This window comes from Notothenia rossii, assembly GCF_949606895.1.
Source record: "Notothenia rossii genome assembly, chromosome: 5".
Classification (NCBI taxonomy): domain Eukaryota; kingdom Metazoa; phylum Chordata; class Actinopteri; order Perciformes; family Nototheniidae; genus Notothenia; species Notothenia rossii.
The window spans coordinates 52,354,551-52,367,445 of NC_136903.1; the positions used below are offsets into that span (position 1 = coordinate 52,354,551).

At 44.7% G+C, this 12,895-nt stretch overlaps 1 protein-coding gene across 2 annotated transcripts in view; it reads left to right on the forward strand.

Moving 5' to 3' along the window:
- Positions 1 to 7,943: 7,943 nt before the first annotated feature.
- The window catches only part of mtmr14 (myotubularin related protein 14), a 41,495-nt gene continuing 36,543 nt past the window's right edge, over positions 7,944 to 12,895 (forward strand). Inside the window, exons 1-2 of one of the 2 annotated variants that reach the window (XM_079682164.1) lie at positions 7,944 to 8,794; positions 10,659 to 10,807. In XM_079682164.1, coding sequence (XP_079538290.1) covers positions 8,660 to 8,794; positions 10,659 to 10,807 — 284 coding nt within the window. In that variant the 5' untranslated portion in view covers positions 7,944 to 8,659. The remainder of the gene's footprint in view (positions 8,795 to 10,658; positions 10,808 to 12,895) is intronic. The other variant, XM_079682165.1, reaches the window with a different exon arrangement.

Below are 12,895 nucleotides of genomic sequence, written 5' to 3' on the forward strand. Positions count from 1 at the left end.
GTTCAGCTTTAACTCTGTCTTGCATTGCAATAGGAATGCGGTGGGCAGGTCTAACCACAGGTTGTACACTAGGATCAACTGTCATGGAGTAAGTGATTGGTAGTTCTCCAAGTTCATCATCAAACAGGTCTTTGTACTGCATGAGTGTCTGTGTGGTGAAATCCGTGTTGCTTTCCGTATTGATCTGGTGGACATCTTTGCTCAATGTGACAATTCCCATGTCCACGCATGCCCGAAATCCCAGTAGTGGCTGCACATCTTTGTTCACTATGAAGAAAGGCAACGAATGGTGCTGCTCCTTTAACCAGCAAGGCAGTGTGGCCAGGCCTTTGGTCTCAATCCTGCTTCCTCCATAAGCAACAAGGTTTATAGCAGTCTCTTGCTTCACAAGTTGCTCGCCATTGGTCACTTGTGTGAACGCCTCTTGAGACAACACATTGCATTTAGCTCCTGTGTCAACTTTCATTTCAGTTGGTATGCCATTAATGTGAATTGTAACAAATCCTTCTTCTTTGTCTTTAGCTTGAGGATTAACACTATCAACATGTCTTTCGATATCTACGCCATCCACGTAGAACGTGTCTTCTCTGTGTGTTGTGGGCTCTTCCACTGTTACTTCATGTACAGACTGGTTAAAATTATTTCTATTTGAATGACTGTAGCTGCGTGGTTTAGACTTGCAGCATTTTTTGTAGTGATTCACTTTTTCACAGTTGTGGCACTTTTGCCCGAAAGCTGGACACTTTTCTCGCATGGCTGCCTCCGCAATTATTACAGTTAGAGATGCTCTGGGAGTGAGCGAGTGACTGTGGCTTTGGCTGATATCTTCTGCTAGAAACAGGTCTCACTGCATCAACACTGGTAGCTTGAACGGCTAACGTCCTGCTGCTTTCCTCTGTCATTTCGTGTATACGGCAGACTGAAACAGCTTTAGCAAGTGTCAGTTCACTGTCTCTCAACAGAGTTTTTCTTAAAGAGTCATTGATTATGCCACATACTATTCTGTCACTGATTAGTTCCTCAGCTAAGTCTCCAAAATGGCAACTTTTAGCTTTTATCTTCAGATCACTGATGAATGACTCAATGCTCTCACCTTGCTTCTGATTTCTTGAATGAAACCTGTGCCTTTCCATTATTTTGTTATGTTGAGGGTTGCATATTTCTCTGAATTTCCGTATCAAACAGTCCGGGTCCTCCCTTGATTCAGCTGGGGAGATCACTGCACCGTCGGGGCCTGGCGCGCGCACTTCAGCTGCATACATAAAGGATCGTTCACGTTCAATGGCTTCTGGTCCAGCAAGATTGAGGAGGATGTAAGCCTCCTGGCAGCCTTGTCTGGGTGCGCTGCGGCGATGAAGATTTCATATTCCCTCTCAAAGATCCGCCAGCTCTCCGCGACGTTTCCTTCAAACATAACAGGGTCCGGACGGCGAAATCCATCCGCCATTGTAGCTGGGGCTAGCTTCAGCCAGCTAGTTAGCGTTAGCACGGTCCGTGGAAAAGAAATTCTCCAGACGAGGAGAGGCTCGTGCCGTCTTCTGACACCATGTAGAAGTTGTCGATACTTCTTAATACATGCATGTGTGTATGTACAAGGAATACACAATGCATAGGCAAGTGGTGGCTTTATTTATGACCACAGCATGAACAGTGAACATGTACGTTGCATGCCGACTAACAACTGAATGCCTATTATCTTAACACGTCACCGGGTGGCGCACCATCTACGGTGGCCTGCAAAGGACAAACTTAATCATATGAGAATGATCTACACTAATTACCTTAACACTAGAACCGCCAGAGGTTTTTGTATAGGCCTACCTAAACCCGTCAAATCCCGCTATTAGAATGCAATTTTTAACAACATAGGGTGCTACATAACACACTTTCAGGAAAAGTCAGGGACTGGGAGACTTTAATATTTTATTGAAAAAAAGTTACATTGCACACACACAACAACACATCACACAAATTGACCCGATTGGTGGTTCTAGTATTAAATAAACTCACTAATTAATGAAACCAGTTCAATACGCATTATTCTTATTCTTATCATTCTTTATGAGCGCAGAAATATTCTTAAAATCAGATCTGTTTTTTAAATGAAATCTGACGGCAGGCAGTTAGCTCTGATCACCTATGACAAATGCGCCGCACCTAATCGCTGGCCATTCAGCCACAGACACTGTTCGAAATGGGGGGGAGCTAGGAGGAGCTTGGCTCCCCCGAAGAGGGAGGGAGCTCCCCTGAAGGCTGACTTTGAGATAAATAGGGGGAGCCCAAAACAGTCGTGCATATTTGTGTCACACAGATTAGAAATATTGAGTTTCTGTAAATAACAGTTCTTGAAATAAATAATAGTTATTGTTCATTACAGTTTCTGAATATTTGTTTTATATTTGTGAATATGTCTGGGTGTTGCCATCTGTATGTGGCGGCGCTGCATTCTTACTTACGTTGCTATGATTATGGCGGTGATGCCGGCGCGGTATTTGAAATGTTCATATTGATATTTTTTTAACTCTGGCTGTGTAATAAAAAAATATGGCAAAACGAAAACAGCCAAGCGTCACAGCTTTTGGATTCACAAGCAAAGAAGCGAAGGAGTCTAAAAATGACAACGTGAACGGAAAACAACTTTTAGTTGGCCGGCTGTAAGCGGCGTTAGGGTCGAGTTTGACAGCTCCACACCGAGGGAGAGGCCTGCCGATGCGGAGCCTGAAGAGGCTTCAACAACGGCCACATCCGCCGGCATAGTGACACCGTCTGTATTAGTAGAAGAGTGTTTTTATAGCAATTGATCGCATCCGCGCTGCTGCGCCAGTCAACAGAGCGTGCGTGTGACATATTTAGTAGCAGGATGTGCTCTGAAAAATAGGGCTCCCCGAAAGCAAATGAGTAATTCGAAAACTGACAGAGCTCCCTCTATACAAATCAAACTGTAGAAGGTGTGAAAGCACCTATTGTTTTAAATAATGGTCGGAATGTGACCTGTGAGCCTTCTGAATCACCGTGGGACAGCACATTCTAAACTAAAATGTTCAATCAATAAAGTAACATCTTATCTTATCTTAATAATATCTTCATATTAATAATAATAATAAATCATACAGTATGTGTTCGAAAGGGAGCAGGAGGAAGCAAACACAAACATATACTGCATATTAAAGCAAACGATTGTAAAGGTTAAAGTATGAGCATAACAAATAAAGAAGTGTAATGTAAACATTTACATTATAATTATGATTATTTAATATATAAAGACTATATATTATTGAATTACAAGATTAGATATACTTTAGTTGATCTAAAATATTGATGTGTTAAAATGCTCTTCAAAACACAACTGAAAGTCCATGAAACTTGTCTTTCTGTATTTGTGAATGAAGCACCATCTCCTGGTTAAAACCTGAAATTGAAAATCTGGCAACGCCCTCTTGGAAAATAGTGGGAGGGCTTAACATTCCTCTATACTGGTCTTTGGCTGGTGGTAGGCAGGAAGCTGTAAGCTGGAGTCCTAAATTCAGTGCTGCATCTGTATGTAGGAGGCGTATCTCGGACAGGGGAATGCCGCGAGCTCTGCAGGTTTATTAACCGATAGGTTAAAACCAGCAGGCTTCTGCAGGGAGCCCTGCTGTCTTCTTAATCAACAGATTAGTGGCAGCCGGCTTAATTACCGGCTCCGCTTCCTCGGAGGCTCTCGCGGAGCAGACCAGGAGCGGGGGAGCTTCACTCCCCTTTGACTCGCCGCCGGGAGACCCTGTCTCTGGGGTGGCGGGGGAGCGGAGACGTGGGACGGAGCCCCTGCAGCCGCCGGGGCGGTTGCTGTGGGCGTCTCTCCACTTGCGGCCTCCTGTGGCCGGCGTGGCCGGCGTGGCCGGCGTGGACGCCGCGACTGCTGCGGGCGTTGGTGCCGCTGTGGCAGATCAGCCGACTGGAGCCAGCTGTACATGCTGGCGAATGCCGTCCACCTGTTCCGCGGCCGTCTTCATGAACTGGGGTCCGAACAGCCCGTCCGGGCTGATTGGAGTGTCCAGTAGCACTTTTCTGGCCGTCTCCGTAACAGACGCCGCCGCGCTGTGGTGACGGAGAGGGGGAAAGCATGTTCGGCCGCCAAGCTGGCACCCTGCTCCGACTCCGTCTCCCCCGCCCGGGGGAGAGGTGGGAGGGGAGAACCGAACGGTGAACCGTGGAGGGAGGCGGGGCATTGCCCTCGCCGCCGCTGCCCGTGAGGCGAAAGGGCTGCGAGGAAACCTCCACACGCTGCGTGTCACTCTGGCTGTCATCATGAGGCGTGTACACGCTCAGAGGATGAGTGAAGGTGTGTGCAGTGCTGTCTACATATGGCGTTATACCGGCGCTCATGGGTTATGACCGTGTGTAGGAGGCGTATCTCGGACAGGGGAATGCCGCGAGCTCTGCAGGTTTATTAACCGATAGGTGAACCGTGGAGGGAGGCGGGGCAGGAGTTGCTTCGGACTCCTGCCCGGCACTCTGCCCCAGGGACACGAGGCCCCGTCCGCGGGCTCGTAAGCCTGGACGGGCCAATCGTCCTCCTCGACCACAGCAGCAAGAGTGTCCGCTCTCCGCTTCCTGTCGCCCGAGGGGAGACGAGCGCAGTGCATGCTACCTGCTGGTTTAGAGCCGCGTACGCGTGCTCTGACCCCCGGCAGGATTCGCATACTGCTTTTATCTCTGCAGGTCATAACTCATTATGAACCCAGAGCCACATGAGGGACAACCACGGATGCAGTTGTTGCTCATGATGATTCTCAATTGCTGTGCTTCAGTAACTGTGCTGGTTTGCTGAAAAAAAGAGGGAGCAGATTGCCGGGCCACCTTCCTATTTATACCGGAAGGAGGCCCGAGGGTGGGGCCCACCTTGCGGGTGGGCGTGGACTACAAGTGTTTCAGTGCTGCGCGGGGGCGAAGGGGGATTACCCAATAGCGATAGCCTTAGAGGGCGAAGCCATATACGAAATAGAACCGCAGTAGATAATAGGCGTTGCTATAGCAACACGTCATGTTTATGTGAAAAGGGGTGGGGCAATATGACCCGCTGGCGGAAATAGGTAACAACAACAGAGGGTGCTACATAACACACTTTCAGGTGTGTGTGTGTGTGTGTGTGTGTGTGTGTGTGTGTGTGTGTGTGTGTGTGTGTGTGTGTGTGTGTGTGTGTGAGACTTGGCTTAATGAAGCGTGCAGTGCTGTGTGTGTGAGAGATAAGAGACTTTTCAACATGTGTGTGCCCCCCCGTGGTAAATGATTGCCCCCCCATTCGATTTATTCTGGAGCCGACCCTGCCTACTTGTACAACTTTTGTCCCGTAATTTCAATTCCCCATTTCAGCGACCAGAGAGAGGGGGGGGAAATATATCCAGTCTCTGATTGTGTTACGTTAAATTATGAGAGTGCTCTCATAGTTTGTTTGATTCTGAAATGGTATATATTTATATAAATATATGTGTGTGTGTGTGTGTGTGTGTGTGTGTGTGTGTGTGTGTGTGTGTGTGTGTGTGTGTGTGTGTGTGTGTGTGTGTGAGAGACACTTGGCTTAATGAAGCGTGCAGTGCTGTGTGTGTGACAGATAAGAGACTTTACAACATGTGTGTGCCCCCCCCCGTGGTAAATGATTGCCCCCCCCATTCGATTTATTCTGGAGCCGACCCTGCCTACTTGTACAACTTTTGGCCCGTAATTTCAATTCCCCATTTCAGCGACCAGAGAGAGGGGGGGGAAATATATCCAGTCTCTGATTGTGTTACGTTAAATTATGAGAGTGCTCTCATAGTTTGTTTGATTCTGAAATTGTATATATTTATATAAATATATGTGTGTGTGTGTGTGTGTTGTGTGTGTGTGTGTGTGTATGTCTGCATCTGTAGCCTGTTATTGTCTCATTATACCGCACTGTCAATTAATTAAAAGTAAATATACATAACGTCGTCATGTGTTTGCCAACTCTCACGCATCATCTGAAAGCGTGTGACACAGGCTTTCACTCTCAATCTCACGCTCTCACGCTGCCCAAACTATTCTCACGCCAAAAACAAGATGAACCGGCGATCGTTTTTGGTTGGTTATTTACAATGTTGAGTTGACAGCTGCTCAAGCTGTCGATCCGCCCCCACCACTCTTAACAACATTAACAGACAGCAGAGCAGTGAGGCCGGTTGGCCAATCCCCGACTGCGCATGCGCAGATCTAAGATCCAGTAGAAATGATAAAAAAGTAAAAGTCTGCTGCTTATTGTTCTACTAAGCCAAAATAGAGTCAAAGAGTATTATGAGAGTGATAGTGTGTTAATTAATATATTTGGCAGTTTGGAGTAAGTCTGTAGATTTGTGTGTGTGTGTTTCGTGTATATAGGCCTCTCACGAGAATTAATTTTGTTGGATACATTTCCCGGAAATTATTGCGATAAACGATAATATCGTCGGCACCGTTGTATGACCATTTTAGACCACTGACATTATGATATTATATAATAATAATTCAAGTACATCCTTTCAAACTGCTCAACAACATCCTCATGTAAATGGCAATTTATTGAGGTCAGAAAAGTTATCGAGTTCATTTTTATTTGTCGTACGATAAGTCAATTAATTGCACACAAGCACACAATAAAACAGTGGAAACAAACATGTGTTTGACTTTCATTAGTGAATTAAACTTTGTGCCCTTTATAGTCTGTGTCCAATATTGTGTATTTGTATTTATTGTTATATATATATATATATGCTAAGGTCCCGCTACTGACACGATAGCAGTCATTTAGTGCACATATGTGTAATTAAACCCATGATATCAAAATCTCACTCCAGCCAGGTACCCAACGTTGGCAACCCTGCATGAACACATCTGTCCATCAGATTGCTGCTGTGCCTCCTGTCATCATTAATGGACGTCTCTTTAAAATGACCGCTCAGAGGAGAGGAGTTCTCATTTCTCTAACCGCCTGTTGCTTCCACTCCTCTCTCCTCGGTTCCCCTCCTCAGTCCTCCGCTCGTATCTCCTGTGGGCGGCACCAAGTATCGAGGAGAGGAGTCGAGGAGGGGAAATTTGAGTATTGAGAAACCTCTGTCCCCCAGTCCATTGGACTCCTTTATACTTCTGTAACACTTGCGCTTCTATTGGCTAGCGCTCCAATACATTTTATGTGATAGGCTAAGGGGTGGGACATCTCTAAGCTTCTGGTTCCCTCATCGTTTTTGTAAGCTAAGCACACTGTGTTATTGTTATATGATTAGATCAAATATACTACATTCCTCCCAAATTAAGAAATGTTGTTGATGTTAAAAAGTCTGTATTGTGTTACCAGGGGTTACTGAGAGCTGAGGCGAGGACAGATAAACTAACCTTCTTCAGCAGATGAATGTGGAAACATAGCCTACTATACATCTTTCTGCTGTGTACAGCTCGTGGGAGAACGAGGAGGTTACGGTCACTGGAGTATTTCCATACATGTAAATTATTACATTTCCCCCCACTATTGACAGAGTCATTTTGAGTGTGCAGCTCTTGTTTCTGAAATCTAAATATAGTTTATTTTTTCTCTTTTCTCTTTCTTTTGGGGAAAGGAGAAGAGCGAGTAACTTACAATTACAATGTCTTGAATCACATTGGCTTTGTTCTCTTCTTTAATACAGAATTAAGTCTACATGTATTGCTTGTTTTACCATTTCTGGGCAGCCTGAACATTTGTTTCTTCATATTTAAGTAAGTTACAACCAATTTGACAAAGTCGATTATGGAATAGTGGAGTTGAGAATCGTTATTTAATGTGGCCAAGAATGAGTCCCCTCAGTAAAATAACTGTGTTTGCAGCACTGAGAGTCAAAGTAAACACCGTGGGGCTGCAGCCCGACAGTCCAAAACAGCAGCAGAGACCTCACTGAACAACAACACACGTTATTTAAAGGGGGAGATGTCTGTGTCACGTGGTCCTCTCAGCTTCCTGTTTACCGCCTGTTTTACCTTCAGACTGTAGTACACAGATTGCAACACCGCTCTGCACTGCTGGGGATTTATTTCACAACAACATATGTAGCGACTGAACTGAGGTCCTGCAGCTACATGGTTGACAACTGTATAACTTTATTCCTTGTATCGTCTTGGCCATGGTTACTAAGGAGACATGAAGACGTGACATTGAGGAAACGTGAGCAGGCCTGGGAGGATCCTGGGGCTTTCCTGACTCCAGCTGACCGGATTCAGTTAACGTTCGGCGGTGTTGAGACTCGGCCATCACTTCAACTCATATTGCAATTGCAAACAAAGAAGCGGTGATGTGGAGGACTACAAACGTCTGAAATTGTTTACATGAGTTCACGGAGATATCAGTTAAAAGAAACCACAAAGCTAAGCTGAACTCGCTTGTGCCGTGCTAACTCCGGAGGCAGCAGAAGTCGCCGCCGCGGCGTGAGTGGCAGGCTGTGGGGGCTAGCTGACGGGTTGTGTTAGGAGAGTGGAGCAGCTTGCCGGTGCCCTGAATTCAAGAGGACTCCCCGGCTCCGGCCCCCTCAAGCGGGCAGTCAGGAAGAAGCTGGCTGGGAAGGGATGGCCTGGTGGGCCTTCCCGTTCCTTAGGACAAGGCTCTGCGGTGTTTGAAGGAGGTCGAGTTCGGCTAGAGGCCACCACCGCGGGTCGTGTCGCTATGATGGCCGCCTCCCCTTCCCTGACCGGCGGTTTCCCAGACTCCGCGCTATCGTTCAAAAAGAGCGAGGAAATCGAGGATTTGATAGATTTGTTTTCCAAAATGCAGTACAGAGCAAAGGAAGTGACTCCTCGGGTAAGATTGTGGGTCACCATTCGGTGTGTTTTAGCTGCTTGACAACAGGTCATTGTCTCATGTGTCATTGCACAATGATGGAATAATGGAATTAAAGTGTCCTTGTACGTTAGCAAAACAACACATACTGCAAGTAGTGATTTATGACGTCTTTACAACCTTAAGGAACCACTGATCAGATTGGGATCCATCTGATAGTTTGTATGTGTAGGCGATGAGCAGGTTGTGTTGCTCTTGTGACCCTCTCCTGTACTCATAACCTTCATTTGTGTTGGCAATGTATGTGTTGTTGTTGAAAACGTGAATTACTATGTGTATTTCGTTTATTCATATTTAAATATATTTTTCTATATTGTAAGAGCAGTTCCTTGATTGCATTTTCAACATCAACATGCTATTGTTGTTGTTGTTGACCTACACTCTGCTTAGTGACACAACTGAATGTAAAGGGACACTCACTTTACTGGTGAGAGTCTGCTTCTAACTTTGACACCATGTGTCACACAAACAGCTAGATCTGCATGCACAGTATGTGTGGATACTTTTTTAGAGGTGATCCACAGCTGAAAAAAATCCGTCATCAAGCTACTAGTGTTTATGTTAATGAGATGCTACCTGGGGGGTATACTACGAAGCAGGATTTTCGCTTAGCCGGCTAACTTCAGGGAAAGCTCGGGCTTTCCGGCCCTACGAAGCTGGTTCTCTTTTTAGCAGGCTAGATCTCCATGGTAACTTATGCTGTGCGGCTAACCTGCCCCGGAGCAGGTTAGGTTGCAGGCTAAGAGCTCAACCCAGTGAAAGCACTGCCTGCTGACCAATCAGAGCTCAGTGTGCGGAGTGTAAAGCGATCAAGTCTTATTACAGGAGAAAGGAAATACAGAAAAGATGCCGTTGCAGGAAAGACGGCCGGCAAAAATCATCGTGAACATTAATAGAATATCACCTCCCATCTTCAGAGCAATCTGACTATTATAACATTAGCGTTAAGAAAGCTTACTTACATATCTGCCACAACATAAGTAACCGGATCAGAGTAACATTAAGTACAGGCTACAGTCCGCGGCATATCACATCATAATGTATCATATATTTCCTTATCTGAGTCAGCTGAGCCGTATCTGGCCGTGCAACACTTAGTGTCACATACTGTATGCAGAAGTATTATTTTAAGCAACATATTAAGTTGACGAAACACTCGAGTCAAATGTAATTAAAGTCAGGTCGTGTCTTAGACGGGGCAGTGATATCATAAACCTGTTCATGTACGCATTCAAACACTTTTTCTTTTACCAGCTGTATTCACCTTGCAGACCTGTGCAGCTATGTGGCTTTTATCCTGGATAAAGTGTTTAAGTCATGGAAGTTTAAAGTTTAACTTCTTCATATTTTACTAATATTAAAGTTCACTTTTCATTCAGGAAGTATGACGCTGCGCTGTCGGTACGCTTCTCCATGTTTGTGATTGGTCGAATGCTCCAAATACCACCCCTTTCATGTGAACGCGCACTTAACTAGATAGGGCACGGCTGGCTTGAGCGATCCACTTGATAACCCGCGTCGTAGTACCGTTTAGCGAGAGCGCGTATGTTTTGGATCAGGCCAACTGGCTAACTCAAACATATCCAGGTTAGGTTGAGCCAGCTTCGTAGTACAGGCCTCTGATGTAATTCATATCTGTAGTCTGTTAAAATAATGCACATTTCAGGGATGAAGCTGGACTTCGGTTAAATGTGGTTGTTAGGTTACCTATATAGTTTAATCATCTAGAAACCACTCATTCCCAAGTTCTGTTATTTTCCAGAAGAAGAATGATGTCCCTTTTTAAAACAACTACTATAACTCTGTCTTTGTTTTCCGTCCTCAGGTAGAAGCGATAGAGAAGCGGTGTCTGGAGTTGTTTGCCAGAGATTACAAGTACAGCATCATCCACAACGCCAATGGAGAAGTGTGCGGGCATTACCCCAGGCAGATCGTGTTCCTGGAGTACGAAAGCACAGATGTGGAGAGAGACAGGTACCGTATCCCCAGTTATTCTCTGATCCAAAGTTCAGTCCACTCGGTTACCAATTCCCTCTTGTTTGTGTCGCTCCTGAACATGCTCACCTAGCTTCAGAGCAAAGCTCAGGCTCCATCTCCAGCCCCTCTACTCACACCAAGCAGCAGAGAGGGAGGGGGAACTTCTGAAGTCACATCTGGAATGATTTATAGTGATTCAATAAGTCCTAACTTCTCACTGCTCTTAATGCCGTTAGACTGTTTTCCACCGTAGTGCTGAAAATAGAAATTGTGCTGAAACAAAGGAGGAAACCCTGATTCACAAGAAGGGGTTTAATAATAAACTGTGTTTAAAAGAAAAGCCTTATTGGGCAAATCCCTCATGGCACAGAACTTACAAAATGTGTCATGTTTTAATTTTATAGTCGGTCCCGCAGTCTCCCAAAATTCAAAATAACAAACTGGGAGGAATTCTTAAATTCCTCATAGCATCATCAGGTCAATTGAAAATGTGTGCATGTGCAATTTGTTTAAAAAATATCAATATATTAGTGGCATTGCTTACAATTCTTCGCCCAGAAATATTAATAAGACAGTTATTAGTCTAGCAGGAAGGCCCCTCAGATTTTGAGATACCCCTACCCGAGGTAGAACAAATGACAACAATGATTTTTCTTATCTTCAGGGTCTCCCATTAATGAAATTGATTGTTGTCAAATTTTATTTTGGGGGAAAAAATGTTTTTTTGGTTGTTCTTTAGAACTACCCAAATCCCTGAAAAAGAGCCAAATTAGACCAGGCCGAATGTGGGAAAGGTGACAAAAAAGCCCATAACTTGAGAATGATCACTATTTTCCTCTTCAGATTTGCTGAGGTATGAACCAGGTGGCTGTCCTACATCACCAAATAGTCAGACAATTATTTAACTAAAGAAATACTGAATTATAGTCCTGTAAACTTAGCTTTAGTTTAGACGGAAATTGTACTTTTTGGCGATAGGAACATAAGACTCAATCACTTTTCTCTCATTTATCAGAAAAACAGAAATCCCTAAAAAATACACCATTAATGAATTGTCTAGGGTGCTATTGAATACTAACCAGCAGTTGTATGGAAATATCTGGTACAGTTCTATTGCAAATGAGATGTCTTTAGACATAGGCCTACCTCTTCTCTGATACAGTCAAATTCCGAATGGGGGATAAGTGGCACAATAGCCTGTAAGTTAAGAATGCTCACTCTGATGGTCATTATATTTGGAGAGGGAAATACCAGGTGGCTGAACTACATCCCCAAAAAGTCAGGATAAGAGTAACCCAATACAATAAAGTGTATTAGTTCTAAATTGCAAGCCTCTATAGGTGTACAGGTTTTATTGAAACTGGAACTTTAATTCAAAGTACAGTATACAATTCATCAAATAATTATGTGAGAGGTCAAGTATATAGATACTAGAATATAATGTTAAATGTCAGGTTCCTCAGAAACGTTAGGGGACACATTTTGAGATTCTGCACAGCAGATGTAGAACTCCGTACAGGGAAGGCCAACAGAGAGGCACTGGCACTTTCCACTCTCTCCACACTTTGCATCTTTGCAATACAAGTGAGTAATGTCTCTCACTTCTGTAGGTGCTGGGGGTTTTGTAAATAGCACTGGTTGAATGGCTCCATCTCGGACAATCCACCCCTTGCCAGGACACCATAACAAGGGTTTGGGCTCGGGCTGTGACACCATATCGCTCTCTGAAACATTGCTCTTTACATGTTGTTGAAATGCATCCTCTGTTGGCGGCAGATTTTCCGAGGCTGCATCTGTTGTTGATGCAATTATGAACCTCAGTTCATCCAAGTTTGTGCACATCAGTCCAATTTCCTTTTTCTTTTTTTCATATAGCAGAAGCGCAAATTCTATTGCGAATGGCAAAGACTCTTCCAAGCTGGCAGAGAGTCCAAAATGGGCCAGATCTTTGAGCTCGCTGAGATGGGTCTTGAGTTTGGTGAATGCTGTTGTCTTTCCTATTCTGTACAAACTACTTGTTGTGCCACAGCCAGTGAGTGCATGACATGCTGGTAGACATCATTGTAGTTGTCGCCCAGCTTCAGG